Below are 24,670 nucleotides of genomic sequence, written 5' to 3' on the forward strand. Positions count from 1 at the left end.
GCCCAAAACTAGGGGAAAAAATGACAAAGGGGTAAGTAAGTCTTGCAGATTCATCAAATTTCAGCCGAAAACTGGGAAAAAATCACAAGGGGTTAGGTACTCCAGCAGTGTTATATATAAAATTTCAGCAAAAATAAAAAAAAAAAAAAAAAAAAAAAAACAGGGGCAAGTCCAGCAGTTTTATCAAACTTCAGCCAAAAACTAATAAAAAATCAGTTTTATCAAATTTGTGTCTGGTTTTGGTACAGTGCATTACAAGTTAACATCGACTTTAACACTAAATAAAAACTGAATGCCTTCAACGCAATCTGATTTCCATATGAAAACTTCATCATTTCATTTCATTTCATTCAGGAGGTATAGTGTTTACATAATTCTATCACAATACAAGGTTTTTCGGATATTGGCAATTAAATAAAATCTCTCTCTTTTAAAACATACATGTATCAGTACAAACCACAAGGGAAACTAACGGGCTACATTTTAAAATGACTTTGGGGGTTGAACAAAGACTTGCCTAGAGTGGGATTGGAACCAACGACCTCCTGATTAATGTGCTGGACAAAGATATTGACAAAATAGGGACACCGCCAATATAGGCCTAGATAGCTCAGTTGGTAGAGTGCCGGCACGTTAATCCGGAGGTTCGAATCCCACTCTAGTCAACCCCAAAAATCACTTTTAACACAGTTAATATTTCAGGTAATCATTTGCGTCCCTGTCTGCAATCACATTCTACACACAAGGGACATGATATGCACGACCTAATAACAACTCATTAAACACGGTTCAAGAAAGATTCAAATAACTCCAAAAGCTGAGGTCAACAAGCACTTATGTGTACTACATGTATTACAACTATGTTGTGTTGTGTTTTAACCCATGCATCCGATGTGTGTGAAGCACTTCATACTTGGTACTTTGCCCGAGTAACATGTACATGTAGTGTTCCACATGTATATTACCCAGGAGGGATTCACCATTTTTTACATTCTACAGCAATGCCTAACCACTCGACCAACCCAATTAGTTAGCCAAATTTCTAGACAGAACCCGGAGGGAAAAGTACAGAGTATGGTGCTTCTTCAAACTATTCTCATTTTGCATTTTTGAACACTCATTTTGTTGAACCAAAGTCTCAAGTAACAAGACAGCCTCTTAAAAACTCATTCTCTTTTACAATATATAAACAAAATGAATATTAATAACAATAATAATGATTACAATATCAATTCCACAAGTGATCTTTTCTAAATATGACCCTTCCAATAACCATTTTCCAAATAATTTACTGTTTGCAGTCCAGGCAAGTGTTCATGAGAAATCAAACTAAATGTGCTATAAACAGTCAGTTAAGTAAATTTGAACACCATACTGACCTGGGTCCACAGATTTGTGTACACACCACTCAAGTAAAATAGAGGAGCTAGATTGATTGAATGTAAACAGTTTGAGGGTCAGTACTAGTCAATATACACTCCAAGTGCAGTTTTTGTAAAGAGTTTTTTTTTTTTTGGGGGGGGGGGCAACAAGGGTTAGGTGGAGGGGCAAGGGGATATCTGAATTCCACTGCATCAAAAGCGATGATGGCGAGACTGGTTAAGTGGAGATTGTTTTGACTAAAAGTTTGTTATAAAATAAGGTTGATGTATGCGCTATGCAAACATTTTACTTGATTTTGTCAAGTATTCACTGTAATTATCTGGAACACACATTCAAATTGTGCCAAAATAACTGCCAAGTCTCTACCCGTGTATTTCTCTACAGCAATATAATTGTTCTGTATATAACTCCTTCCAACCAAATAAAATACATACATTGCTTATGTTATAATTTCGTATACGTAAATACCTCAGACAGTTTCGCTTTTCCTATTGGTGGAGAGCGCGTCACATGGGGGTGTTTAAACCTTCGATAATGACCAGTGTTTATAACCGGTTGTGAGCGGATACTCTTCGCTAGTATTGGTGCAAGACGTTTCTTGTTACGGGCGATGCCGCCGCTATTGGCGAGTTGGCCGCGCTGTGTGTGAAAGGAAAATAAAAACATGTTGCACCAAGACTTTTTAGCGGACAAACGGAACCGGAAACTCGGGCCTTTATCACACGACAACGACCCTGCCTGTTTTAAACGGTCGTGAAAAAACTTGTCGCTACGCTCTTATTCCCTTATTAAAAAATAATCCATGAGCAAAACATTGACAACCAAAAAAATTTACAATACTGATGCAGTCGAAAACATGGCCGATTATTTTTTCCCAGCATTCGTTTTTAAATGCATCTTGAAAGACGACTCTCCAAGGTGGTATATAATGTACATGTAATGTGATATTCTTTATCCCCGATGCAAATTTAACATCTATTAATGTGATAATGTTATGCTTCTAAACACTCTCCAACCCCACCCATTCTTAAAGCCCTTACAAAACCACTATAGTCAAACTAGCATAAATAAAATTTATCAATATTTTGTTAAAAAAAACGCTTTCTGCAAAGTCAAGATTCTACCTTGCCAAAAATCAGTTTGTATGTTTGGTATATGGCATAGAAACAGATCCCGTATTCTCCTCGCATATCTACGGTATGTTACTAATTCTTACAAAATGCACACCTTACTTGTTTCTTTAAAGCAGCAGAACTGCACCATTTATAAATACATGTAAATCACTAACGTTACTATTTCATCATTTTTATACACTTTGGATATTCTCCTATAAATTTACAGCCAACTTCCAGCAGTCTCTTGCAGCATTACCATTCCTAAGGAATTATTTATCACAAATAAAAAATAATTTTCACTTCTCACTCTATAAACCAAATCAATCACATAGGATTCGTACCTGGTCCCAATAGACCCTTCCCATGAAATATGTAAATTTCACAAAGCGTGTGCGCAAAATGAGGGAACATCGCGCTGTTTTGTACACGGCTGATGGGTGCGTGACGCAGACGCGATTGCGCGTCTGCTAAGTGCACAACCCTATGGCGTTAGCCAACCAACAGGGTCTGTACGCATGCGTGAATGTGATTAGCATATTTCATGGGAAGGGTCCATTTCATTTCAGCAGAAACAAAATGTTGCTTACCAGAACAGCTTTCAGGAGACGAGCAGAGTATACTGTTTGAAGCGTTGAGACCACACTAAGCTTGGGCGATATCACGATATTATCAAATATTGCGCTATTAATTTGGAAACGATTTCGATATCGGATTGATTTAGTTTTAATCGAAATATCGATATATCGATATCGATTAAATATCGCAATATCACGATGTATTTCCCAGCTGAGACATCTTGCACCCCATAGGTTTGGAGTAAAACCAGAAGAATAGGTCATTACAACACCTCTCTTATGCTATGACTGTCTCTTCTACAACTTTCACTTGGAGTTTGAATACTGATGATGTCAAATTTAATTAATCGCGATTATATCGAATATCGCGATATATTGTCGGCGATATATCATGAATAAAATAAATCGATATCGCCCAAGCTTAGACCACACCGGCTCTTTTCAGAGCCAACACTCCCGCAAAAGAGATAATATATATGGTTGCAGGCCACTTCTTAGGTAGGTTCGCTGAAACTTTACAGCGTGAATGTACCAACCACATTCTCAAAGGATAGTTTTCAAGTAAACACAGTGGCCTCAGAGAAATAAATACATGTAAGTTATCCCTTTAACAAAAATCATTAATTTCTCAACCAAATTTACAATAAAATCACCCTGTATAGAATGAAAGATATCAACTAAAAAGCATGGATACAAGATGATGGTGCATTTTATTCTGATCATGGCTAGATTTTCAGACAATAGTAGTTACCTGCTAGATGTACCTTTGACCATGCAGGCCATAATACTGTGTTTACTGTACACCCCACCAGTATGTAGTATCAGTACCAGTCTGGAAGTTATGCTAGGCTTCTGAACAAGTCACTCAATTGAGTGCGTATGTTGCTGGTCAGTACTCCACTAAAATGGCTTACTCAAACTTGCCCAGAGCTGCTCCCGTTCTCTTGACCTGTGACCTGACCTTTAACCTCTTAGATCTTCTTCTCATCAGCGGTCGTTTCCATAGCGTCCTGCTCTTCACGCTCCACTGCCTCCTCCAGTTCTTGAAGTACCTCTTCCTTAGAGACGAGGTCCATGATGTCAGCGACGTGTTTGGTGCTCAGTGCAATGTCCTCCTTGGCAATCAGCTCAATGACCTAATAGAAGAAAAATTACAAAAAATTGTTGTGGCTCACTGAGGGAGTTGGAGTTTTAACCATAGCACAAGTAAAGCAGTCAATAATTGTTTTATATGAGCATTTCAGATACACATACTGTATGCACAACTGCGTGCGCCATGTAATAGTCAACTATTTTTGGGGTTTAGACATTTATTCCAATATTGGAAACAAAACAACAAAAGTGTCAATGGTAACTGAAGCATTATACAGACTACAACATCAATTGAAACATAATTATAACATGGTTAAAGATACTCTGTTAAGTTACGACCAATATGCAGGAAAATTTTGAAGCATAGTGCTTTTTGAAATTAACCCTGGGCATGCTGGGACAGACAACTACTAAACGACTGCATGGCACACGACTTTTACACGGCCGCCATATCATGTGACGAAAGAAAGAAAAGACAGAATTTTTGTAAGGGGTGTTTTAACATCTACTGTGATTTTGAAAAAAGATAAACTATGCCGGCCTGCTATATGATATCATGTAGTGAATGCATCTCCACAGTACACAGTCAACCCTCCTACTGTTTGACAATTCTATATAATCTACATGTAGGCCTACTATGGTCTTGAAAAATGAGATACAAAAAAGGTGCCTTTTCCAAAGGATCTAAAGGATATATGTAAAGCGCCAAGTATTTTTACGCAAGGTGAGTGATGGGACGAAGTTTTTAAAATTATGAGACCTACATGTAATCTTTGTTTGCACCATGTAATGGATTTTACAGGGTGCTATGGGCGCATTCAGCAGCCACAACCAGGAACACCAAAGCGAAACCCTTCTCTTTTTCGATAAGTGCACTGGGTTCTTTTACTTGTGTTACACAACACATGGGACCAACGGCTTTAAGTGCCATCTGAAGGACGAAGCAATGGTTAAGTGTCTTGCTTAATAAGGACACAAGTGTCACGGCTGCTTGCAATACGACAGTCAGGTTAACAGTACATAAAATCAAGTGCTGAAAATAAGGCAAAACAAATTGTTTCTTGCCCATAGAGCAGGTAGCTAAATGTTTAAACTTTTTTCTTCAACACTTCTTACCTTGATAGCATCGTGGATGTTGATCACACCATCTTGATCTTCATCAAGAACCTGAACGATGCGATGAAGTTTATCCTCATCTGATACCTTGCCCAGCTTCTGGATGGCTTCCACCAGCTCTTCCACCCTCAGTATGCTCTTCCTGAAATTAAGGAACGACACAACAACATAAACGTACCTTAAAAATTGAAGGACAAAGTTCTAAAGATTTACTGTAAATTTGCACTTCTAATAGTAGCACTTTATTACACTTAGGGGCATCTCAAAGAGCTCAGTTTTTTTCTACAAGGTATGAGGAGCCATGTTGGAAATGTAAAACCCGTTTATTTACATACATGTACATGTACATTAGCAACATGCAATGGTGAAGTGAACAATCTGCCACCAACCATACCAGAAAACCTGGAGGCAAACCCTCTTTTAAGGATAGGTGTACCCAGTTCTTTTTCTGTGAATTACACCACACACAGGACCTACTGCTTCACATCCCATCTGAAAGATGAAGCAGTAAGGACATATGTGTCAAGACCAGGACTTGAATGAACTCACATTCTGCTGATCAAGGACACCAAAGCTTGATGAGTCCAGTACAATTGACCACTCGGACAGGCCAAGCGATGGTAAATATTTTGATTTAATAAACATTCTATTTTCCTTCAATCAAGCAATCTAGTAACTTTTACTTGAGACACTGAACAAACAAAAAAATATGTCACTATTTCGGACATTTCAGACAACTTACTGTCTCCCCATATCACTAAAAATGGTAAAAGTTGGGGTGTTGACACAACATTTTCTACTGTATGTATTTATTCCATTGATTCTCAGGTCATATTCTCAACAAATTTGGAAGACAAAGGGAGATCAAAAAAAAAAAAATGATATTAATAGCTATGACACCAGGAACTTCAGGAAAAAGAGAACCCTTTAAAAAAAATAAAAGTCTTACTTCTTGCCATCAATCTGGCTCTCCATCTTCTGCTCCACCTCCGTGTTCATCTCCATCTCCTCCTCTTTCCTGACGGCCAAGTCATCCTTAAGATCTTCCTTCTCCTGGACCAATGATTTCTTCTCCTCCTCCAGCTCAAACACGATCTTCTCCAGGCGGCCCACCATACGGGTGACTCGTTTTCCGAGACGGGCCGAAGACTTGGACTCAATGAGCTCGTGGACGTCTTCAGCAACCTCCACTTCTTTCTTGAGGTCCTCAAGATCCTGGAACACAAACAAAAAACAATACTCAATATTATATGATGCGTTGTCCAACACAAAGTGTTATAATCACTGAAAGGACAGGTGATGTATTTGTTCTTCTATTATTTTTTTGGGGGGGGGGGGGCTGAACAAAGAAAAAATTGACTGAATGGGACTCAAACAAACAACCTCAGCCAATGCAGATCATGTATTTGTTTATGTAAATGTTTTTCTATTTGTTTTATTTTTTGGGTTCAACAAAGGTAATTTGACTGAATGGGACTCGAACAAACAACCTCCGGACTAACGTGCCAGCGCTCTACCAACTGAGCTATCTAGCCCCTATGGTGGCGGACTCCCTATTTTTATCAACATCTTTGTTCTGGGTGCCAGCCAGAAGCCATACAACCGTTAACTGTCGCGTAGCCAGGGATCACACCCAATCACACTATTTTGTTTTCGTCTATATAAAAACCAAGATTTCTGACCTCTTTGTATTCCTCCACATCTTGTCTGAGTTCCTGCAGATCTCCTTTCTCTGGCAGCATGCTCTCCTTCTCTTCTGCAATCTCCTTGATGATGTCTCCAATATCCTGAAGATCCTTCTTGGTCAGCGCATCATCAACCTGAAGAAGGACAAACAAAAAAACATCACAATTGAAAACAAGAAACACACAAAAACAACATAGACACAAGCAGTCAAAATAAGATAAAACTGTAATTATGGTGCAAGGAAAACAACCGTTAAGTGCGCCATTATACAGAATTGTTTTAAAACAGGATCAAGAGAATGACAGATACTACCGGTAACAGAATCAAGCATCATCGTCACTTTGGTACCAGGCTAATGCCAGGATGGGGGAGGGGCAGTAGTTTATCTGAATGCTTTCTAAACACAAGCCTGGACACATGTAGTGTCGTGGCCGAGCGGTTAAGAACACCGAATTCAAACTCTGGTGTTTCTGATCAGCAGAGGGTGGGTTCACATCCCCAGCCCTGACACTGTGTCCTTGAGCAAGACACTTAACCATTGCTTCGTCCTTCGGATGGGTCGTAAAGCCGTTGGTCCCATGTGTTGTGTAACGCATGTAACGCCAGTGCACTTATCGAAAAGAGAAGGGGTTCGCCCCGGTGTTCCTAGTTGTGGCTGCTTAATGCGCCGTAGCACCTTGTAAAGCCTTATAAGGTGCTAAATAATTGGGTCTCGGAATCCATCACTGCAATAACCTATCTTTCTGAAAGTTTGTATATACTCAGCGCCTTGAGCACCTTGTTTGGTGGATACGTGCGCTTTATAAGACTTTGATATATTATATTATTATTACATGTACGTAGCTCAGGTCAGCTCAGGAACAACGGGGTGAACCCCTTCTCTTTTCAATAAGTGCACTGGGTTCTTTCACGTGCGTAAAGCAACATACGAAACCAACGGCTTTACGTCCTATCTGTAGGGCGAAGCAATGATTAAGTGTCACTACTGGTTAAGTTTCACACTCGGGATTCATAGTAAAAGGCTCTAAAAATTTTGGTTATCTTTTTAAGTTCGAATGAAGAACATGATTTCAAAGCCAATCAGTATTCCTAAGCAAGTAAACCACTATACATAACCAAAAAATATATAAGGGTAATTCACAATAATTAAAGGTTTTAAATTTGATTTTTTTTTTTTCTTTGCTTTTTCGAGAAATGGGGGGGGGGGTATTAAATAGGTCAATTAAATTTAAAAAAAAAATGATATTCTATTAAAAAACAAACACAACACACAAAAACAACTGTTGACAAATTGAGAAATGGGCAGTCAAGCCAAAATATGTTTTGGGGAAAGAAATGATAATTTTCTGAACAGTGCTTTTAAGAAAAGGAAACTGTCACATAGAAAGCAATTATTACTGGCAACTTGGAGGCATTTCAAAACAATATCTTACAACATGTACAATCCCAAGAAAAATATGTGAACATTCAAAAATGAATGCCTTTTCTTCTTAGAGATTGCCTGAAACTGGTTACCTGTAAATTGCTCAGGTGACATGGACCTCAGACAAACAACATTTTAACAAAACACTAAAAGGTAAACTGTGGTGTCAACTCTAAAACAAAAAGGAGCTAGCAAACTAGGGACTAACAAAAAAGGTTCAGCGGAGAAAACAACAACTAAAGCACGATTAAAACTTGCTGCGAATGCAAATGCGATACAAATGTTGACGTCACAACCCTGTTTGGCAGCATACGCTTCGCAGTAGTTTGGCACATTTTAATTGTTGCGAATTATTCTTGCGAATTTGTGACGTCAAAATTTGTATCGCATTCGCGTTCGTATTCGCAGGACTCAAGTCAGGAAATGCTTCCCTGCAAAGTCTCAACTAACTTCAACACTTATTTGGCAAGCAAAATAAACACAGCAATTAAAGCAGCCAAGATAGCTGTACACATAAAGCAATTCAAGCAAATTGGTGGATTTTCTTTCGAAAGGGCAAGCAGCAGCAAAATAAACAAAAACAAGCTAAGCGTCTGCTGCAATGATGCTAAGCAAATGCACAAAAGAAGCTTGCCCATGGGACTACATACCTCTGGAGCTTCTGTTGCTATTTCAGTCTAAGGAATTTAACAAAAATAGCCAAACAGTTTTAAGACGAAGACAATCCAGCGATTTCTAAGTGGAGGAGTAAATCTTTCAAGTTTTATTCTCATCGGATTGTAGTTAGAAAAATGAAAACATACTGTAGTTGTAGTAGTGATAATAATACGAATTTGGGAGGCTAAATAGCGAGAACGAAAACAATAACGTTACAATGCATGTCCTCGATTGGTTGAATAAGCGTGGGCGTATGGTGCAGGGAGGAATTCAACCAATAGAATGCGTTCTCCATGCAGTGTGATTGTTATCGTTTTTGTTATCGCTGCAGTGTGACTCGGCCTTAAACATGTTAAAGGCAGTGGACACTATCGGTAATTACTCAAAATAATTATCAGCATAAAACCTCACTTTGTAACAAGTAATGGGGAGAGGTTGGTAGTATAAAACATTGTGAGAAACGGCTCCCTCTGCAGTGACGTAGTCTTCGAGAAAGAACAAATTTTCCACAAATTTGATTTTGAGACCTCAGATTTAGAATTTGAGGTCTCAAGCATCTGAAAGCACACAACTTCGTGTGACAAGGGTGTTTTTTTCTTTCATAGTTATCTCACAAGTACGACGATCAATCAAGCTCAAATTTTCACAGGTTTGGTATTTTATGCATAAATGCTGAGATACAACAAGTGAGAAAACTGGTCTTTGACAATTGCAAATAGTGCCAGTGTCTTTAAAGGCAGTGGACACTATTGGTAGTTGTCAAAGACTAGCCGTCACAGTTGGTGTATCTCAACATATGCATAAAAAACTAACCTGTGAAAGTTTGAGCTCAATCGGTCATCAAAGTTGCGAGATAATAATGAAAGAAGAAAACACCCTAGTCACTTGAAGTTGTGTGCGTTTAGATGGTTGATATCGAAACCTCAAGTTCTAAATCCGAGGTCTCGAAATCAAATTCGTTGAAAATGACTTCTTTCTCGAAAACTATGGCACTTCAGAGGGAGCCGTTTCTCACAATGTTTTATACCATCAACCTCTCCCCAATACTCGTCACCAAGAAAGGTTTCATGCTAATAATTATTTTGAGTACCTACGTACCAATAGTGTCCACTGCCTTTAAGAACTGCCTCGAATCTGTTACCAAGAACAGATGCTTTTAAATCTGGCCAAGCACCCCAGTCAAGACAATTTATAAGTCAACTTTTTCAGAGGTAACTTCATAAAAAGCTTTTCAATATCTCGCTTTGCTGAGATGAAATGATTAAATAAGAGGAACATTATCTCTTACCCTCAGCGGTTCTTTCAGGACAATGATCACATGCTGCTGCTGGACTTCTGCGTTATCAACCATCTCTTCAGCAGCCATAGCTTCGGCAACCTGGGCGAAACAAAAAAAACAAAAAAGAGGAAAATCTAAAAGTGCACTGCTAAAAATGGCTCCTCTGAAGTTGAAAAATCACAACCCTCGATTTTAAGTCGCTCATTTTTATAAACGCAATTAAATTTTCTCTCTATCAAGGCCATGACATGAAAGGCAATCTTTATGAGCAACATGGAGGCAATCAATCAACTGGAAAGCAGGGCAAAGGAACACAAGACCTAAGATCCATTTTTCTCATAATTTTCCAAGAAAAATAAGTGAAAATTATCAGAAAAATGCATATTTTTGTTTTATACATTACTTTATAAATATTCATTTACTGTACTGTTTCTTGTGCAGTGTTGCGGTACCCTGTGTATGGTGTATTAAGCATTCTATAAATCTAGTTATTTTTATCATTATTTTTTATAGTTCAGCGCCCAGGAGCATGTTCAATTGGATAGGCGCTATATAAATTTCCATTATTATTATTATTATCATTATTATAATTACTTTTATTTGCATTACCCTGTGTATATGCACATCACTCTTATAAATGCCTGTTATTGTTATACCTTTAGTGGAATCTAATTTCAATTGTAACCAACATCCAGTCATGCTCTAGATTAATGTCCCTATTCCCCCCCCCCCCCTAAAAACAACAACTGATATTGTATCCTACCGAAAACCAGATTTGGCATTGTCCATCTTCATTAGAAAACATCAATCCCTTGAGGGTTTAATTGCAATTAGAACGTTTTAGGCATAATGGGAGCTGTAGCTGGTTACTATGGCTTGCAAAAAGCCATGGCAACGCAAATTTGATCAAGCAGTTCAGGTATTCCTTTTATGTCTGATCTGCGAACCATTAAAAGAAAAAGAAGGACAATATTTGACAGAGGAAAAGTGGACATCAAAAGAGCAGGGTCTGTGAAAAGACCTGTGAGTGTGGTATGTGCACTGTTAAAAAATGTAAATGAAGAAGATAGATATTTGACAGAGGAAAAGTGGACATCAAAAGAGCAGGGTCTCTGAAAAGACCTGTGAGTGTGATATGTGAACCATTAAATGAAGCAGATAGATTATGATATTTGACAGAGGAAAAGTGGGCAACATAAGAGAATGGTCTGCGCGAAGACATTTTAATCTGATCCGTGCATCACTGAACTAAGAAGACACTACATAATTGACAGAGGAAAAGTGGACATCAGAAGAGAAAAGACTCTGCAAAGATTGGTTCGTAGTCAGACATTCAAAATAAAGATGGAGGTTTCTACTCAAACATCACAGCCACTGGATATTTCTAACTCTGCTACATTCTATATGAGCTCAATTATTGGTGCACTCGGACTGATCAGCAACGCATTTGTCTGCCTGGTCATGCTGCGATATCGAAGCATCTTCAACTCCACAACCAATACGCTCATCATCCATCAATCTGTTGTGGATTTTCTGGGCTCTTTTGTGTTCTTGCTACGCCTTTTACTGATCATACCACCAACTAGTCAAGTACCGGATAACACCTTAGGCTCGCTGTACTGTGCACTCTGGTTTTCAACGTGGCCCCAGTATAGTATACTCACTGTCTCTACTTACAACCTTGTAGCAATATCCGTAGAGCGATACTTTGCGACATGTCAACCAGTCAGACATCGTAACAGTTTCTCAAACCGTCTCGTCAAGATGATTATGGTTGCAGCTTGGATATGTGGCTGGCTTTCGCATTCTTACGCGCTCCCCACCACACACAACATCAATGGAGTTTGTAAAATCATCTGGCCAAGCCGTATTGTCCAGGTTGTTGTGGGTTTCTTTATAGTCTACAGCATTGTCATCTTCATCCCACTGGGCGTCATCATTTTTTCATACACCAAAATAATTTTGGAACTCCGTAAGCGTTCTAAAGCGAGGGTTGGTAACAACAACCAAGATGCAAGGAACATCCTGACAAGAGCCAACATTAATGTCATCAAAACTTTACTTCTGGTGGCAATCTTCTTCGTGATCTGTTGGACACCTAAAAGCATCATTTATACAATATACAATCTTGGATTGATCGATAATTTTGTCAATCAAACTTTCGATGCCATCGTGGTGTTGAATCTTTGCGTCAATCCATTCATCTACTGCTTCACTTATGAGCGCTTTCAGAAACAAGTCAAAGTGATGTTGTGTGGTGGACGTCAGTGCAATGACAACCGTGTGGACACCATTAATGACAACCGTATGGATACCATTAATGACAACCGTGTGGACACCATTAATGACAAACCTGTGGACACCATGAATGACAACTGTGTTGACACCATTCATGACAATCGTGTGGACACCATTATTGGCAACCGTGTGGAAAACATAAACGAAGGAACCAGTCAGGAGGATGTACAACACACTGTTCAAGTGAGTGCTGCAGTATAGACGATGTGACCTCTGACGTCACACGAAATCCATAACATGATTCGCGCACATACCGCCGGGCAAAACCTTTGTGTTTTGGCAGCCAGCTAGAAAGTGTATGCAAATCTTACCATGACTAAGCGTCTTTTTGCCTGGCGAAACATGACGAATACAGTGTTTTTTCAACAGAGGGCGTATTAAATATAAACATTGGTCACATCGTCTATAGAATTATTGGCTCACTTGGACACAATCCTGCAGAACCATAAAATGTCATATGGAGACCTGAATCTTTACAAGATTGATAAAAATGGCTTTTCTTTAGTATAAAAATTTCATGAAACTTGATCACTAGTCCAAATTAAGCTTGGGCGATATCACGATATTATCGAATATCACGATACTAGATTGGAAACGATTTCGATATCGAAATATTGATATATCGCGATATATCGCGATAATATATCACTGTCGATTAAGTATCGCAGTATCGCGATGTAATTCCTAGCTGAGACATCTTGCACCCCATAGGTTTGGAGTAAAACCAGAAGAATAGGTCATTAGAACACCTCTCTTATGCTACGAATATCTCTTCTACAACTTTCACTGGGAGTTTGAAGACTAATGATGTCAAATTTAATTAATCACGATTATATCGAATATCACGATATATTGTCTGCGATATATCATGAATAAAATAAATCGATATCGCCCAAGCTTAGTCCAAATTAATAAAAACAATATTGCTTCGTAAATTTTGAAGGAGACATTTAAGCTTTCACAATTAATACAAATGGTATGTTTTTGTTTTGATTGGTAACCTTCTACTTTTGTGTTTGCTTAAAGGAACCTGTTGCCTTGGATCGGACGAGTTGGTCAAAACAAAAGCGTTTGTAACCGTTTTTTATAAAATGCATATGGTTGGAAAGATGTTTTAAAAGTAGAATACAATGATCCACACAAGTTTGCCTCGAAATTGCGTGGTTTTCCTTCATCTGTGCAAACTAACATGGTCGGCCATTTATGGGAGTTAAAATGTCGACCCCCATAAATGGCCAACGTGTTAGTCGACGAGGTAAAAGGAAAACCACGCAATTTTGAGGCATGTTTGTGTGGATCATTGTATTCTACTTTTACAACATCTTTCTACCCATATGCATTTTATAAAAAACGGTTACAAACGCTTTTCAAAGACCAACTCGACCGATCCAAGGCAACGTGTTCCTTTAATGCAAAGATGTGATAGGCTGTTGAACAATTAACTGAACTGTGAGCGCAAAGTGTCAAAGCTATATTGTGTGGTGGACGTCAGCACAATGTTACTGGGGAGATCAAAAATGGCCTTGGTTCAAAAAGTACACACAAAAACACAACAAATTTTATAAACAGACAGATTGATTAAAGTAACAAATTAATAAAAAATATCAAGTATAAAAAAAGTAACAAATTAATAAAAAATATCAAGTATAAAAAGATGTATCCCGAATGGATTTTTTTTCAAATATATAAAAATAATACAAAAGCCGCTCACATCGCAGATCCTCTAGTGGCATGTTCTTATAATTGTAACCAAGATCCAGTTATTCTCTAGATTTGTTGTCCTTGTCCACGACTAATAATATTCAAATGACTAACTTGACAGTCCCAAAAGTGCATTCAACTACTGGGGATCGTGCATTTTACACACATGGCCCATGTCTTTGGAACCATCTCCCTCATCAAATGTGTTCAGTTGAGTCACTTGAAGTTTTCAAGAAACATCTCAAAATATTCCTGTTCATTGATAAACTGCTAAGGACCATCCATTTCTTTAGCATTATTAGTGCCTTTACCAAACGCTTGCTGTATTTTTTATTTTATTTTTTAATTTTTTATGCAAGTCGCCTGACACACAAGGCCTGAAGGCCACTTCAAGGTAAGCTTGGGCGGTTCCTTCGGTTACCCGGTTCTACCCGGTTCCAAATTGAAAACCGGACCGGCGGTTCCACTCTTCTGTGGAACCGGGTACCCGCTTTTCTCGAGTCCCAATTATAAAAGACTCTGTGGAGCCGATCCTGGGATGAACCGGCTCCAGAAATTGAGGCTTGATGTTGAAAACGGTGACCGCAGATACACTGTGCAAAGGCTTCAAGCCGACATGAGCATCAACTATCACATGTGGCTGCATTATTACACAACACACAGTGCACAGATGCGTAGGCATATGCTGAGCTATACAGAGTCCAAAGTCCAACCAAACAGCACGTTGTGATTGGCTGCCGATATATCCATATTCATAAAAGCTTGTCTCATGCACAAAACACACAGTACTGTATGCATGTACTTGTCATCGCTGCAAACCGAGCTCTTCGGTGTGAATACACACTCGCGAATCGAGCACAGCGAGGACGTCCTCGCTTTGAAAAATTGTGATAAATGCAGCATTATAGCCAGTTTGGACGCCACTGAGATATCTAAGCTTTTGGGACTAATCCTCGGTTTACGTCATTTACGAGAGGAGTATGTGTGAGTTAACACAATTCTGTTGCCGGAGCGGTGGGTTAGCACTCTTGGATGGTTACATCGCCCTCTGTTGATATGAAGTTTCCTTCTTGTAGGTAGTAGAGGCGGCCATTTCTAAATCTGAACTCATTTATGCATGACGGTTACCTTATTCGATTTGAGTCGGGTAGCGTGGCCGGTTGCAGCTGTCATGGGGACGCATCATAAACATTGAGTGCATTGCATCCACCAGGACCCTAGAGTCAACCATTCGACCCATGGCAGCTCTCGAGAGAAGACAAGAAATGGTGAGTGATCTGAGTGTAAATAAATTTCCATGTAGGCCTAAATAAATCCTTACTGTACTGACTACATCACTATACTATATACAGTCGTTTGACCAGTTAACGATTCCTTACACTTGTCAACAAACACATAGTTAAATGATTTAGGACATGACCAATTTATGTTTATGATTGTTTCTTTCTTGTTAGTAACTAAGCCGCCACTCTGGAATTCGTAGTTAAAAGGGGAAACTAAAACATAATATAGTTTTAAACTTCATGAAAGACATTTTTCACAAGAGTAAACACTCATGTTGCATATTGTATCACCCCTGCGGTATCATAGAATCGTCCAAGTGCGTTGAAAGACAACATGGCGGATATTGCCGTTCGTTACTAAATTCGGGGTCACAAACACCTTTTCTACAGTTACAAATACAATTGTTTCCACAGTTTTAAAGTGATTTGGGTGCATATGACTCTTGTGCATATATTGAATGTTTGACTTATGTTAAAATGTTCTGTGAAAGTGCACTGAAACATTGTTGTCGTGAGGGGTCGTGAGTTGTCGGTATTTAGTGCGACCCTTATGACATGTTCCACTAAACCGATCGACTTTTGTTCGATGAATAACGTATATGTGACATCATTTTTATGTCTTCTTTCTAGTATGAAGAAGGGGACAGCGTCATGGCACTGTGGCCTCCAAACTCGTCATGGTATCCAGCTGTAATCACCTCCATAACCAAAGGTATTTAAAGCCATTGCACCCTTTCGGTACATAAACAAAAGGAACAGTTCACAGATTTACAAATAATTTACAGGGTTTACAGAAGGTAATGGTAAAAGACTTCTCTTGAAATATGAGTCCATGAAATGCTTAACTTTTTGAGACAACGGTAAAACTATATAAATTCTCGTTAACGAGAATTACGGATTTGTTATAAACACATGTCATGACACGGCGAAACGCGCGAAAACAGGAGTGGGTTTTCCCGTTATTTTCTCCCGACTCCGATGTCCGATTGAGCCTAAATTTCCACAGGATTGTTATTTTAGATATACGTTGTGATACACGAAGTGTGGGACTTGGACAATACTGTTTACCGAAAGTGTATAATGGCTTTAAACAAGTCTCATTACTTTTGTACTGTGGACACACGAAATGACAGTTCCACACCCTTATTGTGATCCACATTACGTGAAGAGCACGTTTTAAAGATGGCACAAAGTTGTATGTTTCCCCCCATCCCCCCCCCACCTCCCCAAATGAAATGAAAATTAATCAAACGTTTGCCTTTCATTTTTCAGGGAAGTCACTAATCAAGTACTGTGTGCGTTACACTGATGATGGCATCACACGCTCCTTATTTGAGCACCAGGTGAGTAAATGATGATGTCATGTATTAATTCCATCGATATGAATTGAATAACATGCTATGTGTCTTCATAATATATTATGTTCTGTACAATTGAGACGTTTTTCCAAGGTTGACGTGTTGAGGCAAACAAATGTCCTCTCTAAATGTAACAGAGTGCAAAAACACTTGCTGTTTACGGCAAGCGGCTCGCTTTATAGTAAAAGCTGGATAATAACCAATCCGTGCCACATTGAGTACAATGATCAACACAAATATGGCTCAAAATTGCGTGGTATTCGTTTTACCTCGTCGACAAACACGGTCGGCCATTTATGGGAGTCAAAACTTGGACTCCCATAAATGGCCGACCGTGTTCGTTCGCGACGTAATATGAAAACCGTGCAATTTGGAGTGATACTTGTGTGGATCCTTATATTCTACTTGTAAAACATCTTTCTAACCATATGCATTTCATAAGAAACGGTTTCAAACGCTGTTCATAGACCAACTCGACCGATCCAAGGCAACGTGTTCCTTTAAGTTCTGACTAGCTTAGTGCTTATGTATTATTTGCCTATCAGTTTAAGGGCACGCTGATCCACTCAACCGTATATATTTAATTTGTGTCACAATCCTAATCATATCTCAGTGGTGTTAATTATGTCATTTATCTTTTCCTTGCTAGCTGGCCCATCAAACATCAGGTTTTCAGTCTGATACTTCAAGGTGTGACAACCCCAACACCAATTGCAGGGATGACGATGACCCACAAGCTATTTTTCAGCCTGATCCTTCAAGGTCTGTCAACCCCAACACCAGTTCCTGGGATGACGATGACCCACAAGCTATTTTTCAGTCTGATCCTTCAAGTTGTGTCAACCCCAACACCAGTGCCTGCGATGACGATGACCCACAAGCTATGTTAGAAACTGCCGAGCTTCACCAAAGCAATGAAGCTGTAGGATGTGAAACAAATGATTCGAGTGAGAAGTGTGCCGTAACAGTCATGCAGACCGATAATGTCGGTAGACAAAGGAAATGGGACAAAAAACACTATTGCTTTTACTGTGATGAGCCTCAGGCCAAGTTACCCCGTCATCTTCAGTCGCGTCACAAAGAGGAGAGGGAAGTTGTAGAGATAGCATCGGAGACCGACGTTAGTGCCCGCAAGAAACTTCTGTTATACATCCGCAATATTGGTAATCACAGACACAATTGCCAAGTCCTTAGAGAGGGAAAGGGTGTCCTTATTATAGTATACAGACCAAATCATGAGGCATCTCCACACGCATATGGACCATGCATACATTGTTATGGCTATTACGTGCGTCTTGATCTTTGGCGTCATCAGTGCCCACTTAAGCCTGCGCTCCCTGCACAGACTGATGGTAGCAGTAGGAGAGGTCGTGTTAGGGGGCGAGTAGCTAACAAGAGTGATTTGTTAAAACCACCCCCTGCTGGTGTATCTTTCCAGTTGAACAAGGTTCTTAGTTCTATGAGGAGAGACAATGTTGGTCTGATTGTCAAGAATGATTCTTTGATTCTGGAAGTTGCCAAACGTGAATACCTTAGACTTGGCCACGATGTTACCCAACATGGCTACATTCGGAACAAACTACGAGAACTTGGTCGTCTTGTTATACAACTGAGACAAAACACCCACCAACCAAATGCATCACTGGAAGTATTCGTGCATCCCCGCCATCTGAATGATATCGTCAAGGCTGTTCATGATGTCGCCGGCTTCAGTGAAGGAAAACAGATGTATCACGTTCCATCTCTAGCACTCAAGATTGGACATTCCATCAAGAGATGTGCACTCATACTTCAAGCAAGTGCTTTAGAGTTTAATCTTAGGCAAAAAGCGGAACAGGCCGAACAGTTTAGGCAGTTATGTGAAATAAAGTGGCCAGAACTTGTGTCAACGCACGCCCACAGAACACTGTACCAAGGAAAGCGCAACAAACCTGCTGATCTCCCCACAAATGCAGATGTGGTGAAAATCTCATCGTTCCTTCATGAAACTGGCAACCGGGAAGTGCAGCTCCTACACTCTGCTAAGGGCCATGAAATAACACCAGCTTGGAAGAAATTGAATGAAGTCACACAGTGCCATCTCATTATCTTTAACCGCAGACGACAGGGGGAAGTATCCAAAATGAAACTTGAAGATTTTCAGAAGCGAAGTAGTGCAGCCATTGTGAATGGTGATTGCGTGATGACTGATCTTGAACGGCACCTCTGTAAAATGTTCAAAGTCATTGAAATAGTTGGTAAGAGGGGCAGAACTGTTCCTGTGCTTCTTGGTACTGATGTGATGGCGTGGTTGAAGGCTCTGGTCGCAAATAGAAATGCAGCTGGAGTGGCACAAGACAATATATTCTTATTCGCACGAAGTTGTTACGGAGGCTCAGGTCATTTACGAGGAAGCGACTGTCTACGAGCATATGCAAATCAGGCGGGCCTTGAGAATGCTGATAGCATGCGGTCTACAAAGCTTCGTAAACATGTAGCGACTGTTTCACAAATTCTGGCCTTGAATGAACATCAGCTTGAAACACTTGCAGACTTCATGGGTCATGATTTGCGGGTCCATCGTGAGTACTACCGGTTGCCAGACACTGTCCAGAGGGTTACCAAACTGTCTAGACTTTTCCTCAGCTTGGAGAGAGGCAACTTGGTTTCGCAACATGGCAAATCTTTGGAGGAGTTGCATGTTACTGGAGGTAAACAAACCCGTTTTTAACTTGTCTTTCCAAATTAATTCAAACTGTGGTAACTCCCCCCCCCCCCCATAACATTCATTCACTGTACAACCTCCCCCCCCCCATCCCCCCCCCAATGGATTGGCCAACATGTTTAGGTGTGTGCAATTGCTCTTTGTTTTTGGGGCATGATAACTCGGCCTGTGGCCGTCATCACCTAACCCCCCCCCCCCATTTTGAACATCATTCACTGTACACCCCAAACCCCACATACCCAACCCAACGGATTGGCCCACATTTTTATTTGTGTGCCAGAAAGCAATCAAAGCTAACTGTAGAAGTTTTATTTCTTTTTATTGCAGAAGGCTTCAGCAGCGATGACGACAGCAGTGATTCAGGTGACTCGTGTGACCCAGCTTTGGAGGACAGTGTTGATGACAGTAAGTTTGTAATATTTGTGACTGCCTATATCTCTTGTAGGTCTCTTGCATATGCTGGTCCTATTCCCTGTTGACCGACCCCCCTAGACCCAAATGCGATAAGATGCCAGACTCCGTTTGCTTTCAACAAATTTAAGGTGTCATGCACCACCAAAGTACAGTCATAACCTAAAGTCACTCTGTAGGCACAGCCGAGTGATTAGCCCATCTCGGCAACTCATTTTGTACGGTAGCATGAAACAAGATGGCTGCTTCTTGTCAGGCATTTTCTGCAGGTACCTTTATCGCATTATTTTGTGCTCAGTTGCGTATTGATTTAATCGAGGAGTAAATGTCACATCGGTAACATGAACATATTTAGGTTATGTACATGTATACGCCCCATTTGATCATGTTGACTAATTTACCTCTTCTTTCCTGTGTGTTGTAGGAAGGCCACCAACCCAAACGGATCCAGCTCCAAAAGATCGACAAGTCAAGCGTCGACAATTCAAGCGACGCCCCTGGACTGCCCAGGAAAAGAAAGACGTCACCGAGGGCTTGCAGAGATTCTTTTTGCTGAAGAAGATTCCAGGGAAACGTGACATTGAATCGTCCTGTCCTGTGGCATTGCAGACCAGAACTTGGAGAAACATTAAGGACTTTTGTAGAAACACGATGACACTTCAACAAATTTAAGGTCTCATGCACCACCAAAGTACAGTCATAACCTAGAGTGACTCTGTAGGCACAGCCAAATTATTAGTCTAGACCTTTGGCCTGACCCCCCCCCCCCCAAGAACAAGAAAATACATGTACCACCCCAACAACATTTCCTAGAAGGCCAGTATACACATTGACATTAGTGAACCGCAAAAACAAGGATTCATGTGTTATGTCCTCACATCGATAGGTACCATTTGACTTTTGGCAATGTCCTCCATTGGATAGTATGAAAAGTATGTCCTCAATCTGCAGTGTACACATGTATTGGTGTACAGGCAAGTACACTTCTATGTACAGAGACGGCACACTGCATGCACTACGGACATACTGCACTACGGACGTGCTGCACTACGGACGTGCTGCACTACGGACGTACTGCACTACGGACGTACTGCACTACGGACGTACTGCACTACGGACATACTGCACTACGGACGAACTGCATCACGGACGTACTGCTGCCGGCCAAATCAAAGACTTGTATAAATGCAGAATAGGTGCTCGGTGGCACGATGTCTGATTGACTTGGTGGGTATTCTGGTATTAATTTTTTGTTAAAAATAGATCGGCTCCAATTGTGTGTGTGTGTGTGTGTGTGTGTGTGTGTGAGCTCCGGACCGATGTCTTATTAACTTGGTTATTTTCAGTTAAAATAGATCGGCTCAATTGGGTGTGTGTGAGCTCGGGACGGGCGGCTTATGTTTTATATAGAGTGGAACCGGGTATGTCTCAGAACCGAGCTTTTTTTTGGAACTGGAACCGAGCCCCAAATTTCTGGAACCGCCCAAGTTTACTTCAAGGTGTGGGCTACAATTATTTTTTCCAGAGGCCGTTGCCACCTACCTGCCTACTCCTAGGGCTGAAACAGGGTTACCCCTTTCACAGTCCATACGAATGTAGGCTTGGATATCATCAATTCAAAGCCTGGCCGGTAGAGCAGAAAGCACTACCTCCCCAATTTTATGTAGCAAGTGTCACGACCGGGATCTGAACCCACACCCTGCTGATCAAACACCAGTGCTTAAATCCGGTGCTCTTAACGCTGTGGTAGTGTACATGGTGTATAGTACGAGAGTGCTCTATAAATGCCTGTAATTATTTAATATTGAAAAAGGCCAGTAATGCATCATCCCGGAAAAACAATCTTTACAGAATATTGTGTATCCCCCCCCCCCCCCCCGCCCTAAAAAAAATCATCTGATATTGTGTCCTACCGAAAATCAGATTCAAGCAATTAATGTACGTAGTTCTTTTGAGTCTCATCTGTGCACCATTAATTGAGAAAGACGGTAGAAATTTGACAGAGGAAAAGTGGACACCAAAAGAGAAGGCCACTTAATGAATTCTGGTTATTGGTGAACACAGATTCTTTCCAGAATATCTCTTGATTTTGATGAAATGCAAGAGATTTCCAAAGATATCAATTGGACATTATCATCTATTACTATTTATTTTGTGTAATTATCTGGCATAAAATTCTTGGAACCATCCAATATTTTCAAAACTGAAACACATTTCTTTAAAAAAAGATTTGTAGGGGAAAATAGGCTCTATGAAAATAACCCTGAACAGTGAGCGCAAAGCGTGACATCTTGTGAGCGCAAAAGTGTGCAATTAAAAGGCTGGGGGAGGGGGAACAAGCTTACAATTTGGGGGGGGGGGTGTAACACTGGTAATTAATTTAATTATCACAGCACTGAAAAAGCATTGACCAGTATTAATGTTATGTAAATTGCTTAATGCAGGGATGTGATAGGTCGTTGAAAATGTTTTTTTTTTTATGTGAGCGCATTTACTGTACTGTTTCTTGTGCAGTGTTGCGGTACCCTGTGTATGGTGTATTAAGCATTCTATAAATCTAGTTATCACTATCACTATCACTATCACTATCACTATCACTATCACTATCACTATCACTATCACTATCACTATCACTATCACTATCACTATCACTATCACTATCACTATCACTATCACTATCACTATCACTATCACTATCACTATCACTATCACTATCACTATCACTATCACTATCACTATCACTATCACTATCACTATCACTATCACTATCACTATCACTATCACTATCACTATCACTATCACTATCACTATCACTATCACTATCACTATCACTATCACTATCACTATCACTATCACTATCACTATCACTATCACTATCACTATCACTATCACTATCACTATCACTATCACTATCACTATCACTATCACTATCACTATCACTATCACTATCACTATCACTATCACTATCACTATCACTATCACTATCACTATCATTATTATAATTACTTTTATTTGTATTACCCTGTGTATATGCACATCACTCTTATAAATGCCTGTTATTGTGTTATACCTTTAGTGGAATCTAATTACAATTGTAACCAAAATCCAGTCATGCTCTAGATTAATGTCCCTGTTCCCCCCCCCCCCCCCCCCCCTAAAAACAACAACTGATATTGTGTCCTACCGAAAACCAGATTTGGCATTGTCCATCTTCATTAGAAAACATCAATCCCTCGAGGGTTTAAATGCAATTAGAACGTTTTAGGCATAATGGGAGCTGTAGCTGGTTACTATGGCTTGCAAAAAGCCATGGCAACGCAAACTTGATCAAGCAGTTCAGGTATTCCTTTTATGTCTGACAGAGGAAAAGTGGGCAACATAAGAGAATGGTCTGCGCGAAGACATTTTAATCTGATCTGTGCATCACTGAACTAAGAAGGCACTACATAATTGACAGAGGAAAAGTGGACATCAGAAGAGAAAAGACTCTGCAAAGATTGGTTCGTAGTCGGACATTCAAAATAAAGATGGAGGTTTCTACTCAAACATCACAGCCAATGGTTATTTCTAACTCTGCTACATTCTATATGAGCTCAGTTATTGGTGCACTCGGACTGATCTGCAATGCATTTGTCTGTCTGGTCATGCTGCGCTATCGAAGCGTCTTTAACTCCACAACCAATACGCTCATCATCCATCAATCTGTTGTGGATTTGCTGGGCTCTTTTGTGTTCTTGCTACGCCTTTTACTGATCATACCACCAACTAGTCAAGTACCGGATAACACCTTAGGCTCGCTGTACTGTACACTCTGGTTTTCAACGTGGCCCCAGTATAGTATCTTCACTGTCTCTACCTACAACCTCGTAGCAATATCAGTAGAGCGATACTTTGCAATGTGTCAACCAGTCAGACATCGTAACAGTTTCTCAAACCGTCTCGTCAAGATGATTATGGTTGCAGCTTGGATATGTGGTTGGATTTCGCGTTCTTACGCGCTCCCCACCACACACAACATCAATGGAGTTTGTAAAATCATCTGGCCAAGCAGTATTGTCCAGATTGTGAGTTTCTTCATAGGCTACACCATGGTCATCTTAATCCCACTGGGCGTCATCATTTTTTCATACACCAAAATAATTTTGGAACTCCGTAAGCGTTCTAAAGCGAGGGTTGGTAACAACAACCAAGATGCAAGGAACATCCTGACAAGAGCCAACATTAATGTCATCAAAACTTTACTTCTGGTGGCAATCTTCTTCGTGATCTGTTGGACACCTGTAAGCATCCACTATACACTGTACAAGATTGGATTGATCGATAACTTTGTCAATCCAACTGTCGATGCCATCGTGGTGTTGAATCTTTGCGTCAATCCAATCATCTACTGCTTTACTTATGAGCGCTTTCAGAAACAAGTCAAAGTGATGTTGTGTGGTGGACGTCAGCGCAATGACAACCGTGTGGACACCATTAATGACAACCGTGTGGACACCATTAATGACAGTCGTGTGGACACCATTAATGACAACCGTGTGGACACCATTAATGACAACCGTGTGGACACCATTAATGACAATCGTATGGAT

General features: G+C 40.1%; 2 protein-coding genes and 1 long non-coding RNA gene across 5 annotated transcripts in view; 2 read left to right on the forward strand and 1 right to left on the reverse strand.

Moving 5' to 3' along the window:
• Nucleotides 1–312: 312 nt before the first annotated feature.
• The window catches only part of LOC139940500 (mitochondrial proton/calcium exchanger protein-like), a 41,306-nt gene continuing 16,948 nt past the window's right edge, over nucleotides 313–24,670 (reverse strand). The window contains exons 10-15 of one of the 2 annotated variants that reach the window (XM_071936786.1): nucleotides 10,336–10,425; nucleotides 9,041–9,067; nucleotides 6,964–7,101; nucleotides 6,231–6,496; nucleotides 5,282–5,423; nucleotides 313–4,209 (exon numbers count right to left, since the gene is read on the reverse strand). In XM_071936786.1, the coding sequence (XP_071792887.1) occupies nucleotides 4,045–4,209; nucleotides 5,282–5,423; nucleotides 6,231–6,496; nucleotides 6,964–7,101; nucleotides 9,041–9,067; nucleotides 10,336–10,425 (828 nt within the window). In that variant the 3' untranslated portion in view covers nucleotides 313–4,044. The remainder of the gene's footprint in view (nucleotides 4,210–5,281; nucleotides 5,424–6,230; nucleotides 6,497–6,963; nucleotides 7,102–9,040; nucleotides 9,068–10,335; nucleotides 10,426–24,670) is intronic. The other variant, XM_071936787.1, reaches the window with a different exon arrangement.
• LOC139940502 (uncharacterized) lies at nucleotides 15,487–16,954 on the forward strand. The gene is made up of 3 exons (XR_011786458.1): nucleotides 15,487–15,593; nucleotides 16,239–16,320; nucleotides 16,881–16,954. It is a non-coding gene; the product is annotated as an uncharacterized lncRNA (long non-coding RNA).
• Nucleotides 17,703–20,814, forward strand: LOC139940501 (uncharacterized). 2 transcript variants are annotated; one of them, XM_071936788.1, is made up of 4 exons: nucleotides 17,703–18,422; nucleotides 19,542–19,656; nucleotides 19,998–20,075; nucleotides 20,506–20,814. In XM_071936788.1, the coding sequence occupies exons 1-4, from the start codon at nucleotides 17,850–17,852 to the stop codon at nucleotides 20,751–20,753; spliced, it is 1,014 nt and encodes a 337-aa protein (XP_071792889.1). In that variant the 5' UTR covers nucleotides 17,703–17,849; the 3' UTR covers nucleotides 20,754–20,814. The 2 variants fall into 2 exon arrangements, with proteins under 2 accessions (XP_071792889.1, XP_071792890.1); XM_071936789.1 differs by lacking the exon at nucleotides 17,703–18,422 and having other exon boundaries at nucleotides 19,059–19,656.

Source organism: Asterias amurensis, chromosome 8, assembly GCF_032118995.1.
Source record: "Asterias amurensis chromosome 8, ASM3211899v1".
In the NCBI taxonomy this organism is placed as follows: domain Eukaryota; kingdom Metazoa; phylum Echinodermata; class Asteroidea; order Forcipulatida; family Asteriidae; genus Asterias; species Asterias amurensis.